We start from the raw sequence: 21392 nt of genomic DNA, 5'->3' as shown, positions 1-21392 counted from the left end.
TGTTCTCGTTTAGACCTTAGTTGTCTCACTTTTGTATTTATTAACTCTTAGCTTTGGTAAATAAATACCTTCACAACATCAGGGTTTTATGTTACTTCCCTTTTCTCTAGTGAGCTGGGCATAACATCGATAAAACTAGTCGTCCAAGTGAGCGATGCAGCAGACGCTGCTTCAGTTGAAAGTGTATCGCTTGAGTTACACAACACACACAACAAGAAACACAAGCAATGCTGAAGTTTCAAAGTCAAATGCAGAGGGCTTTATTACATGAAAGTATGGTACATACAAAATTTCAAGTAACAAAGAAAGTGTTTGTTCTTAGGTTCTCAAGTCAGATGCAAATAGCTACCGATCTACCTTCATAGTCACGGCCACCTTTATCCTCCGTCAGCACTGGACGGGCCTCCAGCCCTCCACCGTTTCACAAAGACAGTTACGCTGTTGCCGTGGTTCAAACGTACGGCGGAAGCACAGATGAACGCTGAGGTGTGCTGGTTCATGGTGACTTTAAAAATCAATAACAAAAGACAGTGCTGAAGAGAAATGATCTTTGAAACCACAACCGTTGGGTTTGTTCTAAATATAGGAGTCGTGGTTTCGTGTGACTACTCTTTATGTCCTGCCTACATTTGTTTGATATTTTTCCGCTACCTTCTACAGACAACTACTCACTTAGCTTCTTTCTGACACCTACTTTAAAAACTAAGCCCCACCCAGTATTAAGAGCTACATCAGAACAATATAAAACCATCTCCAGCTGAATGAAGTTAATCAAAGAGCATTTAAAAACACATGAGAGCATCACACAGTAGTCATGTTGAACATGTAGTAACGGATTGTTTTGCACGGTGAGCATCCACCAACGACAAAGTCAGGTACGGCCACACTTTTAATGACTGAACTGGACCCATGACAAAGCTGAGATTATGAGTGAGGATGTGTGTGTGTGTGTTTGAATCTGTGTGTGTGATGGATGCACAAAAAGGAAGGTAAACGTGGAACTCTACTTCAAAGTGTACGGCACAAAATCACATTACTTCAGTACACGATCAGGGGTATTCACAGTGAATGAATTTAAAGAGCTGGGTGTCGTGTGAATCAAAAACATACTCGACCGCTTATCTTCGTCGTCGCGGGTGTAATCAGGTAGGTGGGTGGGGCAGGGGGAAAGTTACTTGGCGTTGGTGGAGCTGCTGAGCATCTTGCGGACGGCCTGGGCGATGGCGTCGCGGTCGATGCCGTAGATCTTGAGCAGCTCGTGTGGTTTGCCACTGCGGGGCACGTGGGACACAGCGAGACGATGCAGGTTGAAGCCTGACTCGTTGACCATCGCTGAGGACACCGCCTCCCCGAGACCACCTGTGGGAGGAAAGGTTATCACATGAGCAAGATAAAGAGGAAAGACGAGTTCTCTTGTAGGACGGGAGGCAAGCAAACGGCTTGACAATACGTCAGCAAAGAATGAGCCTTTGTGCACACAAGATAAGATAAGATAAGATAAGATAAGATAAGATAAGATAAGGTAAGTTCAGGAAAATTTGGATAAAATAAAAATGAGTTAAGTTAAATGAGTTAAATAAAGTAGCAAAGTTAATTAACTTTAAGAATAGGCTAAGTTAAGTTCAAATTAATTAAGCTAAGATGAGTTAAGAAAAGATAGAAAAAGTTAAGTTCAAATAAATTAGGATAAGATGAGATGAATTCAGTAAGGTAAGTAAAGTGGTAGAATTAGTAAAGTTAATTAAGTTAATTTAAAAAATAGGATAAATTAAGTTCAAATTAATTAAGCGAAGATGACTTAATATATGAGATCAAATAAATTAAGGTGAGATAAGTTAAGAAAAGATAGAAAACGATAAGTTCAAATAAAGTAGAACAACATAAAAATGAGTTAAGCAAGTTAAATAAAGAAGTAAAATTAATTAACTTAAAATAGGATAAGTTAAGTTCAAATTAAGTTAAGATGAGTTAAGATATGTGAGCTCTAATAAATTAAGATAAGTTAAGAAAAGATAGAAAAAGATAAGTTTAAAGTTAATTAAGTTAAGTTAATTTAAAAAATAGGATAAGTTAAGTTCAACTTAATTAAGCTAATATAAGATGCGTTAAGATATGTAAGTGCAAAGAAATTAAGATAAGTTCGAATAAAATAGGATAAAATAAAAATTTATTAAGTAAGTTAAAGTAGTAAAATTAGTGAAGCTTAAAAATAGGATAAGTTAAGTTCAAATTAATTAAATTAAGATTATTTAAGAAAAGATAGAAAAAAGATAAGCTCAAATAAATTAGGATAAGATGAGTTTAGTAAGATAAGTAAAGTTGTAAAGTTAATTAGGTTAATTTAAAAAATAGGATAAGCTAAGTTCAGATTAATTAAGATAATACAGTGTAAGATGAGTTAAGATATATCAACGCAAACAAATTAAGCTAAGATAAGATAAGATAACATAACATAACATAAAATAATCCTTTATGGATCCCACAGAGGGGAAATTTAGTGTTATCACAACAAAAGGGATGAAGCAAAAATGTAGAAAAATCAATAAAGAAAATAAAAAAAGAAATATACATAAGTACTCTTGATACTGTACAGATTCTTCTGTGTGTAAAACATTTAGGTATTTCCCAGATTTCTCTGAATGTGGAAATGACCATATTTAACAGTTAATGTGTAAGTACAGAAACATAGATGCTGCACAGATCTTATGAGCAGAAATGTTTGAATTATTGAAAGAATCCTTTGCAAACAAGTACAAAAAAAATATCCCCTTGAACTGAACCACAGCTGGTTTAGGCTTAAAACGAATGCGATATCCCACATCTGACGGATTACAGTTGCTAAATTTCCTTTGTCCAGCCTAGTCCATGCCATCACCCATCCCCTCTCTCCTATCAGGCACAGGACACGGCTGTCTGTGTTATCTAGGTCACAGTCAGCCCCATGGGCACATGCTCAGTTAAGGAAATCTGACAGCACTCTGCCTCTCTGGCTCCCACACTTACAAAATGCACCACAGTGCCACTACCTTGCCTGCGATGAGGGCACACAACACGCAGCCAATAAGCAAATGCCACCACACCGCGTCTACGTCACGGGACCAATGGAAACATGCCACCGCAACACACCCGAGGATGCCGACCAATGGCGGCCGCGCTACGCTGAGGAGCTTGTTGCTGCTACGTCGGTAATGTGTCATACAATATGCAAAAGCTGAGCAGGACGGGCAACTTTTAGGGAAACCTGCCTTCGTAGTAGTGGTCCTCCACGGTGAGGATCCGTCCTCTGGTGGCACGTGTGTGGTCGCTGATGGTTTTCATGTCCAGCGGTTTGATTGTGAATGGGTCGATGACTCTGACATAGATCCGCTCTGCAAGAGGAATTTTAGCACATAAATACAACACATAGACATACTGGAAACCATCATTTTACAGTATATTGAGGCAGGAATTAAAATTTAAAAAAAGGTTTAAATGTTTACATGTATGAGGAATGATACCAAATGAGCCATAAGGTATCTGCTTAAAATCTATGCTGCAGTATTTCTTTCATCTGCTGGCTGTGTTTTACATCATCTTGGACATTTTTCAGCCTCCTACAGTCATCTATTTTACTAAACTGTACCTTTCTTTAGATGTTCAGCTGCAGCGAGGGCCTCATGCAAAGTCACTCCAGCGGCCACCACAGTCACCTGGTCCTCCTTGCTCTGGTAAACCACCTGGCAAAGGGAAAGATGTTTTAACTTACAGTGCATGGTGTGTTTTTGTCAAGAGTACACTTTCTGTTTTCTTACTTTCCCTCTACTTCCCAAAGAGCGTCTCACCTTTGCCTGTCCAACATGGAAGTCCTCATTGCTGTTGTAGATGATGGCACTGTCTTGGCGGCTGGTTCGGATGTAGCAAACACCCTTAACGAAAACGACAAGAGCATGACCACACGAGGCTTTTTTTAAATAAATCAAGTTTCCTCTGATCTGTTCGGGAAGACTAACTGTGACGTTCTGAATACCTTTGTGGTTGCAGCCAGTTCCACAGCCTTCTCTGTAGACACACCGTCACTGGGGTAGAAAATGGTTGCGGTGGGAAGGGCCCTGAACATAGACATGTCCTCCAGGCCCATCAGAGAGGGGCCCTCCTCTCCTGTAACATACACATCCAGGTCTGTAACTGACTGTATATACATCCAGCATCGAGGAAATCCTCAAAAGTTCAGGCGAGCTGATGCATGCAGATGCACGGACGTATAGCCAGACTGCATGCAGTGTACCTGCGCTAACAGAGGGACACTTGGATCCCTGCTGACAGCTTCCAGGGCAGACACGAAGGGAGAAAAGGGGGAGGGTTGAGTAATAGCTGTAAGGCCAAGGGGGGGTAGATGGTGAGGAAAAAGCATTAGAGGGGAAGACAGAAAGGATTGCAACTACTACACACTGAGGAAGACACGTTTTTCTTTTTACATTTATCATACAGTCATCAGGGATACTGTGAATGTAGTCTGAGAAACGCTGTGGAGTGGTTGGATTCTGTGTGAGGGAATAGAGGTGAGCTTTGTGAAGGTGTGGCTTTGGTGGAGGGGGTGGTGGCGTGTAAGCAGCAGTCGACTAACCGGTGGACAGGCCGCAGTGGGAGCCACACAGGTTGATGTTGCTTTCTGAGATCGCCGCCATGCGAAGCTGGTCGTAGGCGCGAGTGAAGAAGGAAGCAAGAGTGCTGGCGAATACGACGTTCCTATCACGGGCTGCACATCCCATAGCAACGCTGACCTGGGAAAGGAAATGAATGTTTCTCAGCGCCGACACAAGAGGTATAACGTTCCTGTGCCGTATTAGATAGACACAGGTCACACGATGGCAGAAAGAACACCCAGAGGGCCAAATATCTGCAGCACAAACCATATTTGAAAGCCGCTTTGAACCAAAGACCACTGTAAGTAGAAAGTCAGTGAGAGGAGTTTTCCCTCAAAGCTCTGGAGCTTACTGGACCATATGGGTAGAATCAGTGGCATACCTCTTCTTACAAATAATTTCCTTTGTCCTGTCTCCCAAACTCCCCGCAGCCCCACAGCTTCCTTTGCTTTGTCATCTGATGTTAGATAAATTCCTTCACAGATAAGAAACCACTCCTTGTATGTTTATAATAAAATATATTTTATCTGTGTTTATAACAAATTGATCAGCGTCCTGTAACTGCATGTTTTCATTGAATTTCTATCAACCGCAGTTGTTGCGTCCTTCAACTTTTGACTTTTCTCATGCGTTCAGCCAGATGGTCCCTCCCCCCTCTGCGCTGATTAATATTTTACTTCTGAATACACTTGTCAAGACTGCTTATCATCATGCACACGCCTGACCTACATCGTAGCCGGCTGCTGCTGGAGCTACAACAAGACGAGGAATTAGCAACTCCCCCCCAAATTAAGATCAGATGAAACAATGACGGAGGCCGAAGGAAGGTGCTTTCTAACCGTGGGTGTCAGCAGCTGCCACACTGACCACAGGACGGCACATGGGCCGTGTCTTCGCCCATCCTTACATTACGGACAGACAAGCCATGCATAATTTATTAACACGGGCTCACGCTAGCAGCTGTGACATGGAGGTTTGTACCCAAAGCCAGGCTTGGTGAGAGCAGCTTACTCACAAAAATCACCACTGTAAAGCAAATGTGTTTTTAATAGGTTTAAAAAAAAAGAGTATTAGACCAAAATAAAAAAAAATGTGCACAGATGGCTTTGTTAATAAATGTCTGTCTTGCAAAAACACATTTCATAGGCTTTGTGAAAAGGCGGTAAATCTGGAGATTGGTCGAGGATCATACCATGTTCTGCTGAGCGATGTAGCACTCAACAAAGCGGTTGGGATGCTCGTTTTTAAAGATCTCTGAGTAGGTGAGGTTGTTGGTGTCTCCATCGAGGGCCACAACGCGCTCATTGTAGCGGCCCAACTTGGCCAGTGCCATCCCGTACGCCTTCCGAGTGGCAATCTGTAAAGAAGGAGACACCAAACAGATCAATGCTAGTGTCTATCTGTGCATAGCATTAATGCACCAGTGGCTTCTGCAGACAAGAGTATCTGAGAGTATAGACCTTCTCTCCAGGTTTGTAGCTGGGCGCGCTCGGCATCCTGATGTTTCTCAGGCTGACGGGCGGGGAGTCCTCGATGGGAGCGGGCGGGTACAGGTGCTTGCTGCTGTTCATGATGCGGCTCTGCAGATCCTTCATGACCATCTCGGCCATGTCTTTGGGCAGAGTTTTGGCATGCCAGCCCAGCTTATCCTCTGCAGCTGAAACCACATGAGCCACATGCCATTACATTTAGAGAACATTAGATGGGCTAACGCTCAGACCGTAAAGCTGATGCTGCACGTTTCTGCATTAAATTTAAAATGAGAGCAATGCATTTGCTGATGAGGCGTGGGGTTGTGACAGACAATTACCTGGAATGCCTTTGCCCTTGATGGTTTTAGCAATGATGGCGGTGGGTTGATGGCGGGGCTGGCTCAGAGCCTTGCAAAGCTCCTCCACGCTGTGTCCGTCCACTATGATGGCATGCCAGCTATGCACACATTAAAAGACACTTGGTATGCTTCACATGGTAGATGACATGGATGCATCACAGCACATAGTTTAGCCTCTACTTCAGTATGAACTGTGCACTGTTACCCAAAAGCTTCACAGCGCTTCTGGTATTTCTCTACGTGATGCTGCAGAGGTGCTGGGTCGCTCTGGCCCAGACGGTTGATGTCCATGATGGCCACCAGGTTGTCCAGTTGGTAGTAGGAAGCAAACGACATGGCCTCCCAGACGGCTCCCTCCGACATCTCTCCATCGCCCAGCAGGCAGTAGACACGGTAGCTGAGGTGGAGAAGAAGTCGATACGGTTAGCTGGTGTCTCTCTGGTATATCTGTGTGTGTGCTGTGTATTTGGATGAAGGGTTGTGCTTGTGAGAAGAAGTGTTATCTCACATTGGGTTCAGCTGTGCTAAAAGCTTCCTGAGGCCTCTGAAGATGTGGCTGCTGATTTTCACACGCATCCCCCATACAACAGTAATTTAACCTAAACAAACAATTTCTTATTTTTGAAGAACTTTTAGCACCATCCCTTTTCGTTCACTGTTTGTTTCATATTTTTAGCTGGTTGCATGGAAATCAACGCTCGAAACGACTGAAGTCAAATGAAATCATGTCGTCATAATACCTTAGAACAATGGATTTACAGCCAATACATGGTTGAAAGCACAAATTTTGAATTTAATTCTGAGATGAAATCTGCTTGGATGGTAAAAATAACCGAGATATAGCTGCTGCGCCTGCGATTATTGGAGCAGAAGAATTGTGAGAGCAGAGCATGCAGCCGCAGTACACACCCACTGGATGTGCAAAGTCCTCTTTAAAAGGCACCAGAAAGAGGCGCCATGCAAAGCTAAGATTTAAACGCAACCAACAGCAAAATGTTAAGAATGCTTGTGTTTGACACCAGATGCATTTCAAATTAATTCTAGATTCTAAACTTTTCTTTAAATTTTAATTTACTAATTTGATTAAGCTGCAACACTAGTGTAAAGCTACATTTTTTTTCCACGTGTGTTTGTTTGTGATGCGTTCAATTGCAAAGGATCACCTGGACTTGTCAAAGTATTTCCCAGTGTAAGCCATCCCACAGGCCACACCGAGACCCTGCCCCAAGGATCCAGTGGCCACATCCACAAATTGTTGCTTCTGAAATGCACACAAAGCGTATAAAACAAAGGAACAGAATGGTGGGCGAGTCACTGAGATGACTCCTGAGGTGTGCTACAGTTTGTGACCACTTACAGGGGTTGGGTGGCCCTCCAGGTTGGAATCCACCTGGCACAAACTGAGCAGCTCGCTCTCCTTCAGGAACCCTGTTTCCACCCACATGGAGTACAAGGCAGGAGCAGCGTGACCCTGAGAGAGAAAAGAAATTCCAAATGTCAAAGGATGAAGAGAGGCCTTCGTGCCCAGTACCAGTAGGGCCGGCTGACTCACCTTGGACAGGATGAAGCGGTCGTTGTTGAAGTTCCTCGGGTCTTCGGGGCGGTACCTCATAGTGTGGAAGTAAAGCACGGACATGATTTCCGCCACACTGCAGCATGATGTGGGGTGTCTGCACAGTGGAGGAGAGGGTGCTGTTACCCATATGTCGGACATAAGCGCACACATATGGCCACAGGAATGTACCGTACAGTCAAAACAAAGACACACAGACGGCTTCAACTTTAACACGTTTATTATTGGGAGCATATGGTGGAGATCAAGTCCCTTAATACGAGTGGTGTAGTCAGATTATTGTTCCATAATGCTACAGAATGGTTTGGGAGGAAACTCAGCTCAGGTGATCATCTTTCAATTCAACCAGAAATGTAAAATTTTAGTGGTTTCAATGCCACATGCTGCCTTTTGGAGAGCATGAGGTGGTCTGTCTGGGCAGAATATAAGGATGCTTGAAGGTCCAACATGTGGAATCCAAACTAATGCCAGACAAAAGACGTGTAGCAGATGTAAAGAGGTGATAGGCCTTCAGAAATAGAAATGTTGCATGCTGGACAACTATTGTAAAGGCACTGATAAAACCCTGTATGAAGACCATTTATGATGCTAGTGACCACAGAAAGCCTGCCTGTACGATCAAATAAGTGATTATAAATGTGATGATACCATTTAAAGAAGAAATGAGAAGAACTGTTGCTTTCATGGAGTCATTATATTAAACTAGAACCAACTTCAGCCACAGCTCTCCTTCCAGAGCTCTTTAATCTGAAGGAGAAAGTATTTTGGCGCGCTGGATTCAGAGGCTGGTTACGACCCTCTCCCACATGTAAGAGTTTTATTAGAGTTTAATTAGCCGTTAACACCTTTAAGGCTTAGAATATTTGAAGTCAGGCAACATTATTACAAACATTTCTTAGTGTTTTTTTGTTTTTATCACCGTACGTTTGTCAAAGTGTTCAATGAGACTCCGATGAATCCCTTCATGCTTTAAATACAGACAAGATTTTGTGTTTTCCAAAGCAAATGCTGATTAAAAAATCAACCTTGTTCTGCTGATCTGAGACATTTCTACTTCAGATTGGATGTGATGATTCCACGTATGTGCCAACCAAATGCACCAGCATCCTACAACGGAGCTCTAAGAGGACATCATAACAAAGATTTCAGCTTTTCATTGAAAATTTCCTTCTCCCGTTGAAAAAAGCTGCGACGACCGCAGCAGCACTCAAGACACATAATTCACCCACGATCGCACATGAGAGTCTATTGTGTCCAGTGCTGCTCGAGGGCACTTTATCTCTCTGAAACAAAAAAAGGCCGAATTAATGTTTATCCTGCAAAACAAAATTAAGTGCAAGACTTTAAAATATCCCTAATGAACCAAATATCTTTTAAATTTTAGCTCATTCTGCAGAAAATTAAAACCCTGTCGTAATAAAAGATTAAATTATTCATTTTGCACGACGGCTGTGGTGAAATAGTTTCACAGTTATGTAACTTTGCTGCACTAAACTCAAAGGGATCTTTTTTTTTTTCCTGCTACATGGTGTTTATTTAATTCACCATAAATGTTACATAAAGCTGAATGATGTAGAAATTGTTAAATGTGGATAATTTCATTCATTTAATTTCATTGATTAAAGATTCAGAAGGAAATTTCTCAAACAAACGGTGGATTATTCTTTCAATGGACCAAAGGAGGAGCACAAAGGTAGGACACGCTGTTCCTTTGGCCCTTCACTTGCATCACATGCAGGGTTCAGTAGGTGTGACCGCTGGTGTTCATCTGTGCACGTTGCAACGAAAATATCAAGTGTGACTTATGGTATGCATGCATTCTGTGTGTTTATATGTGCAGTGCCACTCACAGTCCTCCACTGAAGCTCACATGTGAGAGCCAGTGGAGTGAACTCACCCACTGCCCGCCGCGGTCGTCGCCTTGATGGAGTTGATTCGAAGGCGGTTGGCGATGTTCCTCAGCGCCTGCACTGTCTGCTGGTCAGGTTTGTGGTAATCCTCCATGAAGGCAAAAATATCAAGTTCTTCAGCACCAAAAACAAAAAAGAAAAGTGAACCAACTACAATCCTGTGATGAGTTTTGAATGTGTGTGTGAGAGAGAGGGAGGGTCGCCAAACAGCAGCAGCACCTGTATGTATGTATGTATGAGTGTGTGTGTGAGCGATGGAGGCTGGGAGAAAGAGAGAGAGAATGGAGGAGAAGCTGGATTTATGCTACCAGGCATAGAGATGCACAACACACACACACACACACACACTGACGGACACACACAAAGGAGGGGGAACCCAGTGACGTGGGCTGGGTGTTACTGCTAAAAAATAATGGCACTCATTCTATTGGCTACTGTCTGACTGGGATGTTGGAGGTTTGTCACAGTTATAGATGTGCAATCGTGTGTGTGTGTGTGTGTGTGTGCATGTGCATGTGTGTGTGTGTGTGTGAAAGGATTGTCTGGATAACAACCGGGGGGAGGGTGGGTCATCTGAAGCACCTCACCCTGATTTGCTGTGGCTTCACTGTCCAAACTAATAATTCAAATCGGATGGCTGATTGTTCTTTGTTATTTACTTCTATTATCTCCTATTGTTGTCGCCGAAGCCCGCGTTTGAACTGATCTGTTCGTGTTACAGATTTAACAGAGAGGGAAAAAGGCGATGATGTGAGCAGAAGAGTGACAATTTAATAAGGAAAGACGGAATAAAGAGAAAATGTGAATCAAAAATGTCCAGAGCTCTGTATTTGGTCAAAAAAAAAAAAAAAAGAAAGAAATTGTGAACTAATGAAAAATCATTTCAGCCTCAAAATCACGGGAGAGGAAGAGAAAACAAAAGCAGAAGAGAGATAACTTTATGATCCTCATTGTAAAAAAATGTGAAGTGAAAGTGATTGTTGGTTTTTTAAACATGTGGATTTTTTTCTCTAAGCTGTACTTCTTTTGAACGACTTACCAAACTGAAATGTGACATGAAAGCAAAGAGAAACAAAGGGAAGACAACGTTGGTGCTTTTCTTTTAAAACAGATATTTACTCCAGAAAAGGTCAGAGCTCCACGACTCTGCTGAGCCCAGGCCTCCTCCTCACCGTCGCCGTTTCCTGTCTCCTGTCCGACATCATGATGCTCACTGAGCTTTACGGCAGACTGAGAACACGGTGTTCTTTCCTCAGAGTCCTTTGGCGAGCGGCCTCAGGGGCCTGATATACTGTACATGCCTGGGCCTCGCTGCTCAGAGCTTATTCTGAATTACCTGCAGGGTCAAACAGGAAGAGACTTTTTAGTGCTCCTTCCACTGAAATGACCAAAAAAAAGTGTGAAGTTCATTTTCTTTGGCCTCAAACTGAATTAGGGTTTGTAATTGTACAGGAAGAGGACAATAGCATCGGGCTACACCAAATAAAGAACATGCATTTATTATTTTATACAATTTATGAGAGTATATTTCCATTGTATATGATACAGTACAGCATATTGTATGGATGTAAATAATAAAAATTGTGTTTATCGTTAAATGCTTTGATAAATAAAAGATTTGAAAGCGTTCCATCACATGTTTGATTTACAGCCTCAGCACAAAGCATTGAGTGCAGCTGACAGGAGAGCCGTTATGGGGAAGGTTGGCCTGCCATCTAGAGGATCATCTCTGATAATACATTTGACCCCTTTCCATTGGTCACTCACTGGATGCGATGTGAGAGCGGATGAGCGTCGCCGAAACGAGAGACCGATGAGAACTCGGTGCACTCGTCCGACTGGGACGTTTTAGTAAATTTGATATTTTGAAGACGTAAATCTACCTTCTGCCTGCTGATATGGATTATTTACGAAATAGATGGAATAGTATATTATCATAAAAATGGTTGGTCATGTAGAGACACATTTCAGCATTTAATTTGAATGTGTGTGTGTGTGTGTGTACAGTATGCTGCTAAGTAATTAGACAGAAAACATGTTCCTGATTTCTAAAGCAGCAGTGTACAGTGACCAGGAGTCCGCTGGCTGGACTTGTACAACCGGTGACTTGGTACAGTCTAGAAACTTCCATTGCACAAAAAAGAGGGCAAAAAATTATTGTTATTGTGGAGCGGTGACAGAATAATACAGGCTATTTCTGGACAATTTATTTAATCGGAGCTCAGATCTTTTGCTTGATGGGAGAAGTCAACAAACATGCTGACACAAGCGATCAGTGAGGCGTTACATGGAAAGATCTGCTACACACTGTTGTGGACGTGTCGCAGGAACGTACGCTACTTTCCATTACTCCATTTTGAATGTCCTTTCCTCAGCTGTAGTCCAAACATTAAACACCAGAGGACACTGTATGCTCATAAATGCTGCCATGAAAGCGGTTCATTAGACGGCTCCGTCCATATGCTGGCCCATAACTGAGGGAACAGCATCAGAACTCAAACGTGTTTATTCAAGAAAGGAGATTAGAATTGTTTATGCAGGGATTTTTAAATCAAAGAACACGGAGACAGTTCTTGAGGTGAAGTTGCACTGACAAACATACTGAGTGGAACCAAAGATGTGAAGTGTTTGGTACCAGTGAGAGGATGGCAATAAATTCAGCTGAACTTGTTTGATCGTGGCACATGCTCACTGACTCCCATCACCCTCTCCCGTCCCTCACTCATGTCCCTCTGAACCTCTCCAGCCATGTGATCGTCTCTGCAGACTCCTGCCCTTCGCTGCAGCTGGGAGGTCACGTCCCAGCACCTCCACATGCACAGTCCTACTGATGCCATCTCTTGAGCCCCCTGCTGCTATCCTGGTTCCACCGACATTGTCCTTCTCCCAGTTTCCAGCAACTCCTCTGGGCTCCTGGGCCCTGTCAGAAGAGCTTTTCTTCACAGAGCCCCACAGGTGCCAGCCAATGGCAGCCTGGGAAGACGACGCCACATGACGGTGTTCAGCCAATGCCTGACGCCCACAACTGCACACTTCCTGGAGGGAAAGTACATTCAGAGAGCATGAATGTTTCTATTTTTAATCTCTCTGGCAGAAAAAGAGGAGCAAAGCCACCACTTTTGAAACAATGCCTTAATATAACACACAGTGTGCTCCCGCCAACACAATGCAGAGCTCAGGTAAACAAAAATGTACTCGGTGTTGCTGGACCTTGAATGATTAATGGGGTTTGAGAAGTAGCACAGATGCAGATGCACACATAGATAGACACAGGCCTGCATATGTGCACATGCACTCAGGCATGGTGAGACATGTGCACACGTGTACACTAGCGCACAGAAATGAACTCAGGAATAGTCTCACATTTATATGCATAGAATCACACACACACACACACACACACACACACACACATGCATGAATCTTGGTACATTTCTTTAATGCCAGCCGCTCCTTCAGGCTTGAGCCTTTTCCACTCTGCTCTTATCACTCCATTTCCTTAAATCGCTCTGCAGTCACCATGATGACATGGTGCTTGCCCTTCTATCTGAGAGCTGTCCGTCACCCAAAGGCCCCACCCACTGACAGTCCATGAGACAAGAGCACAGGACTTGTGATGGAACGTCAACAAACCAGTCTGTTGTTCAGATCTTCAGAGAAGGACTGGGTGACCATCCTGGGAATGGGGGTTTGGTTTGAGGCAACACATGCATGTTTTGTTTGTTTTTGTTGTTTTCTTAAAAGTGAAAAAGAGAGATGGATGCCAAGACATGGTCATGGTATACAGGTGGAACCACAGATAAAGTAAGATAATGACAGCAAGAGGATTAAATGAGCTTTTTGAAGATGAGCGATATAAAGATGGAGAGCTTTAGATAAGCAGGGGAAGTGGATGAAGAGAAAAAGGAGAGACAATAAAGAGAGAGGAAGATTCAGAGCGGAGAGGAGAGTGTGTGAGCAGGGGTTAAGGCTGAGCGTGTGTTGTAGGCTCAGCAGTGAAGTTGACGATGCACTGGGAGAACAGCTGCGCTGCAGGGCTTTCAGGCTCCATCACTACTGCTCTCCTTCAAGCAGCTCCACCAACACACTGCCTCGCTCTCACACACACCGATGTACACACAGCTCTCATAAACATGAAAAAGCAATGATTGTTGCATCAGTGCACATGAGTGTGCTGCAGTAAAAACCAGGATTTATATGCCTGCTCAGATATCGTATATCCAGCTGCACGTGGTCACATTCCAAACTGTTTCAAATCTTTTTACTACTACGTGGCAGCAAAAATGTCTAAAAACACAGATTTCTGAGACATGAAACTGAAACAATGAATGATGCTGAGATTAAATGAGAAGGGGAAGAAAATCGCTGTTTTGCAGCTTATGAGCGAAGCGGGCATGTAGATTTATGGCAATCTGATTTAAAAAGAGCTGCAGAAAGTGAGGGAGGGAGGAAGCGGGCGAGGGAGAAACTGAGGGATAAAGGACACACAGTAAACGCTAAGTGCATTTGCAGAGCAATAGAAAAACACAACAGCTGTTCACTGTGAACTGCATATGTAAACTAAACACGTCGTGCACTCTTATTGAGTCAACACTTTATAATCCCCTCAGTGGTGGGACAAACACAGCTCTGACACAGGACCTCCACAGAAGACCTGCCTCGTGCTGAGCTGCATCCGTCTGTCTTTGTTTTAATGTGTGAATTAAAAACCAGCACAGAGCATCTTCATGGGGACCTTAAGAAAAATAACCTAGAAAACACTAATCAGAGACGAGGCCAGACTGCTGCACTGAGCCAAATGGCAACCGTGCTCCCTGGAGGCCACTGTACTCTCTATCTGTGTTTTTACTCCATTTTCGGTGATTTTGAACCGCATTGCGCTTTTCTCCTCGGGGACTACTCACTGGGTTTGAAGGGAAGAGAGATGCAGAGTTTTGAACTCGATCTCGAACACAAACAGGGCGATACGTGCACGTCGGCCGTTCCAGGTGGATGAACACTGAAACATGTAAGCGTTATTTCCACCGTCTTCACCGCCGTACGGCGAGTCTTTGCAGGAACCAGGTCAAGAACAGGAGGAAAGAGTAAAAAAAACAAAACACAGGAGCCTTTCGTAAGGGTGGGGGTTTAAAGCAGTATATGTTGAACTCATTGGACAAAGAACAAAAAACGTCTCTTAAATATCCAGAGGGCGAAGGCTGTCATTATTTATTAGTTAGAGTTTTTCACACATTAACAATCCGACTAGTATCTCCTTTGTTTAATCTGTGCAAAAAGCAGAATATAAAATAGCTTTATAGACTGTTGGAACTATTTCTTTGCAGGGTTCAGTGACTTTCGATGGAGTGTAACAAGATTTACCATGAACTTGTGAACTTTACCAGTGTTGGATTTGTTTGTTTGTGTGTTTATTTAACTTAGGAGATATCCAAGCATGTGTCCCATGTCTTTAGCATTTATGCTAAGCTAAAATCCAGTTTCTCTTTGACTGTACAAATATAAAAATGGTATCAATCTTCTCATCCGACTCTCAAATAAAGACAATAAATGCATTGCTCAAAATGTCGGACTGCTCCTCTAACGCCAAAGGATCAAACGAACTTAATTTAACTTTAATTCTGCGTTCAGTTGTGTTAATATGTGGCAATCATTTGTTCAACCTTGAATTGGTAAATAACCAAAAAGTGCAGATTAATATTTAATAAAGTACAAAATGTGCAGAAACTCTCGTCACAATATTTTGTTTTAACCATTGTTTAACACACACACACACACACACACGCACAGCACCTCGTCCACAGGTGAATAATTCAAGACGATTCAAGAAGAAACCATTATCCAGGGCAGACAGGTAAGCTGATACGGTGAACTCCGTCCCTGCCTCTTCGCCCGGCCGTCCTCCACCTCCTACCAAACGCTGCTGCAGCTCCCTGACTGACTGACTGACTGACTGACTGACCGGGGAGGACGCTGAGTGTTTTCTGCTCTTGGTTGTCAGCTGGGACATGTAGGTGAAGCAGAGGCCTCGCTCAGCTGTTCTACTCCAGCAGGTAGGATTTTCACAACAGTAATGACTCAGTGGTGCTGAACTGTGGTCGCTGTTATTTCAGCAAATAATATGATATCAGACTCGGTGGTTGTGGGTATTAATGAAAGCATTTTGGAGAGGAGGGAATGTGTCTGGGGTATATTGTAATATTACAGAGCAGCTACAAAGCCGTGCCGAACACCTGCTGCTTCATTAGAGGCGTTGTTAAGGAGACACCGGCGTAACAATGAAGTGAGTGAAAATAAAATCCAGACAAGCGTTTTTTAAAGGGTCCTCTGTGGGTCAAAGCTATCATCTGGTCATTAGTTTTTCATAAGGGTGGGATTAATGTGTAGCTGCATGCGTGACAGATGTACAAGCGCTCTGTTTGTCGCACTGTTTACTTACAAATAAGTGCATTTTACAGGATGGTGCAGCATTGACACACAAGGCCACGGCTTCTTAACATTACCAACACCACACAACGAGGGACAGTGTTTGGTGTATTTACATACATCTGGAACATTCCAGCATTTGGTTGCTTAAAGAGAAGGGCCGTAACGGGAGAGAGGCGTGTGCTAGATCAGGTTAGGTGGTGTTGACTTACTGTCTCACTATGAACACATGCAGCATGCTGTCAGAGCCTTGTGATGGCTACCTCAGGCGTGTGGACTTACTTTACATGCAAAAAACATCATTATGACTAATAACGCAGACGTTACTTTGAGTTATCGCCTTTCTTCCAACTCTTTCTGTTCTACTTTGTAATGTTTCTGGCTTTGTAATGTCTGTTTGAAGTGGAAATCCAAGCTTTTGACACAGAAATGTTGTCGTTATAAAAACAAGTTCGAAGAGAAAGTTGGGTTTCTCACTAATTGAATTGCAGATATTTAACAACGCAGAACTTTTTCTTACTTGAATGTGACACTGGTTCCTTTAAGTTATTCATTGCATTTTTGCTGACCAGTAATATATACAACACAGCAGTTCAGAGTGTTTGCTGCATATGCAACCTCAGTTTGGGCTTATTTGGGTGCATGCGGAACAGCTCAGGAAAAGTAGCTGCTTCATTCATTTTCATTGGTGCCCTCTGTAATAAAAATGTGCATATTGTAAGCCACGGTATGGATACGATGCTAGCAGTTGGTGAGATACGAGATGGTGAGCCATAGATTCACTACAGTATCTGTGGCAGCAGGTTTCTCTAAACGTGTGTGGACTGTGAGTGGAGTGATGAATAGAAAACCTGTTGTTGTTGGGAGATGAAGGGATTGTAGGTCGCTTTGATCGGAGAGTTTCGGTGTTTTGAGGTTGTGCTTCACACACTCTGACCACCTGGATGCCTCATTTTAAAAATGTGAATCTTCAACCTGCCGTACGCTCCGACTCCTTTATGTTTATAAAGTCAGGAGTTAATGAGGCCGTGTTCATATATATACAGGGTGACAACACACAACCACTGAATTGAAAGCAAGGCAGGTCTGTGGTTCAGTCTCTGAACATCTGAGAATTGATTAGAACCAATAATTAATCAGAATTTACTCCGATGGCTGCCAGTGCTCCATATGTCCGGCTAGACTTCTCTTCAGTGAACAATCTTGCCGCCATATTTGGTTGGTTTAAGGAAATTTGGGGTTAAAGATGTAATTAACAGTTCAATTGTGGTTCAAACATCAGTTGTAATCTCGTTAACATGAACCGCTTGAACATGTGAATATTTGTTTCTGTATCGCTGAGAAAACAACTTAATTAACATTTACTAAACTGCAGAATTAACTATGACCCAAACCAGACTTATCAAACTGAGAGACAGACAATTTCCCTGAGGTAGCCGACCAAAGGGATCAATAAAGTTTTATCTAATCTAATTTAAACAAGAGAACATTTGTAACTTTATTTTATAGAAATAATATAGAAAATAAACAGGTGCTAATGGGATTTTTCACCAGAATGTGTTGGTGTGTGTAACTTATCCATAAAGAAACTGACTCATTAGCATAACGAAGCCTCTAATTTGTGTCGTTTTAAGAACAAGTATCCGACATTTTTAGCCAGATGAGCTCCTAAACCTGATGTTTGCTCTTTTATGATTCATAACAATTTGTAACTGATTATTAATGAAGCCATTAATTTTTATGCTCTATTTAATCGTGCAATATTTTTATTAAGATAAGCTCCCAAGCCTGTCTATGATTATGTCTCAGTTTAAAAATAAAAAATGGTTGCAGCCATATTTAGGACTACGTTCTTCTAAGGAAACCTTTAGGGATTATATATTGTGAATTAAACATTAATAAATCATGAATTTATGGCTAATAGATCAGCTATAAGCCACTCTTTCACTACCAACACTTACAACTGCAGATCCAAAACTAGATTTAATGACTTATTAAACTGGGAAATCCTAGAAAAATTTATTTACAAGCACAGATCTAAATAATTATGACTAAAAAAAAACACGTAGTAGTTTATTAAACTGAGACACCAGTGGCCAGGTGAAGATGTTATTAAGAATTATTAAGGCTATTAAGAATTGCAAATAAAAAGCAGATAACGGGATTTATTTGTTTGTTTTTGTACTCAGTTTTAACCCAGAACTGATCTACTGACACAGCAGCTTTAAAGCTTTTGCTTTCTTTAGAAACAGTAAAACAGGTGTCCAGTATTTTTTTAGTAAGACCAGCTCCCAAACTACTGTGTATACGTACAGATTTTACTTTCCGTTTACTGAACAGGATGCAGACACTTTATTCTGTTCTCATGAGGAAACCTGTGGGGATAAAAGGGTGTAATTGGTAGTTAAAACATCCTTTTTTATGGCTCATATAACTCATTACCAACCTGAGGACTACAGATCTGTTGTCAGCCCTTTCAAAACTGCAGATTTAACAAATTATGATGAAAAAAACCCACATTTTTTTTTATTTTTTCCTTTATTTCGAACCAAAACAACAAAAGTCAACATTTGATGCACAAAATCAAAGTCTGACAGTTCGAAAAGGGTTTTGAAGAATTTGAAAATATTTATACCAAAACCTTTATGACAATAATAACTTACATTTTGACACTTTCACAGTGGTAACACCTTCTCAAAATAAATCATAATACATCTGTACTATTGCTTTTCATAAGTCTCATTAATAGCAGCATATGTTTTAATGATACCATCTTTTATCATCTGTTTAAATGTTGTTTGACATGTTTGCAGCTGTTCCATAACTGAACCTCAACAGCTTGTTAAACTGAGAAACCAGCGGCCAGGCGAACAATTTATAACTTCATTATTTAGAAATAGAAGAAAAAAAAACAGCTGCTGATAGGATTTTTCACCCATATTTGCTCTTTTCTGACATCCTTAAAGATGTACAACTGATTTAATAATCATAACAAAGCCTTTTTTTTAATATAAAAGAGGCCTTTTCCAATATTCCCAGTCAGATAAGCTCCCAAGCCTGCCTATGCTTATCTCACACAGCTACATATACGAAACACAGCGTTTTGCTCCGTGACCTTTGCGTGATAAATGGATGCTGGATGTGATATTATCCTGCAAAAGGTGTCACTTTTTATCATAGGAGCAGTAGCAGGTAGCACCGGGCACTTGGCACCGAGCACCTATGTGAGAGTCAGGAGGAGGAAGAGGAGGAAGGAGGAAGCAGGAGGAGGAGGAGGAGGAGGAGGAGGAGGAGAGCTGCTCTCTGCTGTCCTCTCGTTTCACTGTTCACTGGCGCTGCTGTGACGATAAGCAGGCAGCGGACGAGGATGCTCTGTTGTCTGGTGCGCACTCTCTGCTGTCTCCAGCTCTCCACAGTCACCATGGAAGAGCTCCTCTAACGCACAGCCTCCCTCCGTGTGTCTCTCCCAGCCTGCTCGCCGGGAGGGGGGAAACCGATGAATTATAACCCGCCGCTCGGCACCGGGACCTGCGTTTGTTGCTCTATTTCCGCCCTCCGACGCTCTGGAGCCGCGTTAGCGAGCGGAGAGGACCGCGGCTGAACCCTGAAGTCTCCAGAATAAAAAAGGTACCGAAGTTAGCCTCTTAGCATAGCTGCGTTTTCCTGCATGATGCCTTTGATTTTTTTTTCCCTCCTCTCTCTCTCTCTCTCTCTCTCTCTCTCTCATTATTGTCAGCAGTTCACTAATGGCCACTTTGCTCTCGACGCTGGTGGCTTCAGAGGAGGCTCATACACAGATAAATAGAATAGCGCACCTCCAGGGCTCGCACCTTCCGCCTGTCATCATGTGGACCGTCCACTGTATTAGCTCCCTGATTGAGGTTTGTTGGGAAAACGTTGCCAGCTGTTTTTTTTTTCCTTCTCGAGGACCATCTGACGGCTGCTCAATTTTCACTATACGAGCGCTCAGAGTCAATCAGCCTGTCATTCTCCATCCTTTTCTTTTTGGAGAGGGGGGGGATTTGTCTTACCTTGTCCAAGGAGAAACGTGAGGACGCTTGATGATGGTTTATTTTGTCACGAATCGCTCATGGAAACGTCAGTGTTGATTTGCATCACGGCCCGACCATGTCGATGCAGCAGTGAAATTAATATTCCAACAAAAAAAAAAAAGAAAAAAAGAGGGGGGGCATTTAATACGCATATTGTTCCCACACTGAGCCCTGCACTAGCCTTGGCTACCAGAAAGGAGACAGAAGCGCAGCAGCACAAAGGAGATGTTTAAAAAAATAAAAAAGGAAAAAACAAAGAGCTACCAGCCTGAATCCACCTCTCACAGTCATTACAACAATAACACTCATCACATGTTGTATTGTTTTAACCCTCCTGTGCAATAAGAAGATGAATTCTTCTTGGAGCATCACTGCAATGTGACCTTTTCTGTTTCTTCCTCTGCGGGGCCTGCTCGCAGTTCAAGGACTTACACAACTGATGTGACCAAGTGATGCCTGAGAGTGGCAGCTCGGGATTCACAGGCTGCATTTGCTCCTGTTTTGGCTCTAACTGCATGTCACCTGCTTTTATTATTATTATTATTATTATTATTGCCTTGATGAATGTGCTCAGTGTGGGGCAGTGACAACCTGCCATGTTTGTTGTAGTTTTAGGAAGGAGCTGAGGGATATTTCACTGCCTTTCACATTTTCCGGCATCATGAAATCTGTTTTTTTGCAGCTCTGTGTCTCTCAGCACACCAGTGGAGTTCACAATAAGACACGGAGGCTTTATTCTGCTTTGACGTTAGCTGTGTTTGGTTCACATATTGCTGAGTTAAACTGCCAAACTTCTGGTGTAGTCCCAAACATGAACTGTAGGCCCGTATGTTGACTATGAGCCCATAAGGAGCAGCTACCAGACTGTTTATCTGCATCTACATTGCATAAATGTCACAGCTTCAACTTGATTGTAAGTTAAGGCAAAGCAAAGTAAGATCGTTATTTTTATAACAAAGTAGAAAACACGGGTATGAAAGG

At 42.5% G+C, this 21392-nt stretch overlaps 1 protein-coding gene across 1 annotated transcript; it reads right to left on the bottom strand.

The window, feature by feature from the left end:
* Nucleotides 1–1171: 1171 nt before the first annotated feature.
* On the bottom strand, nucleotides 1172–10030 carry LOC103359635 (transketolase-like). The gene is made up of 14 exons (XM_008285081.1): nucleotides 9924–10030; nucleotides 8006–8123; nucleotides 7811–7924; nucleotides 7617–7714; nucleotides 6659–6850; nucleotides 6433–6551; nucleotides 6083–6279; nucleotides 5815–5979; nucleotides 4604–4760; nucleotides 4007–4137; nucleotides 3822–3905; nucleotides 3623–3716; nucleotides 3246–3368; nucleotides 1172–1359 (listed from the first exon to the last, which is right to left on the bottom strand). The coding sequence occupies exons 1-14, from the start codon at nucleotides 10028–10030 to the stop codon at nucleotides 1172–1174; spliced, it is 1887 nt and encodes a 628-aa protein (XP_008283303.1).
* Nucleotides 10031–21392: the final 11362 nt, after the last annotated feature.

The sequence above is a fragment of the Stegastes partitus genome, unplaced genomic scaffold, assembly GCF_000690725.1.
Source record: "Stegastes partitus isolate 25-593 unplaced genomic scaffold, Stegastes_partitus-1.0.2 Scaffold10, whole genome shotgun sequence".
NCBI classification, from domain to species: domain Eukaryota; kingdom Metazoa; phylum Chordata; class Actinopteri; family Pomacentridae; genus Stegastes; species Stegastes partitus.
The sequence above is the reverse complement of the archived record's forward strand: the minus strand, read 5'-3'. Positions and strand labels throughout refer to the sequence as shown.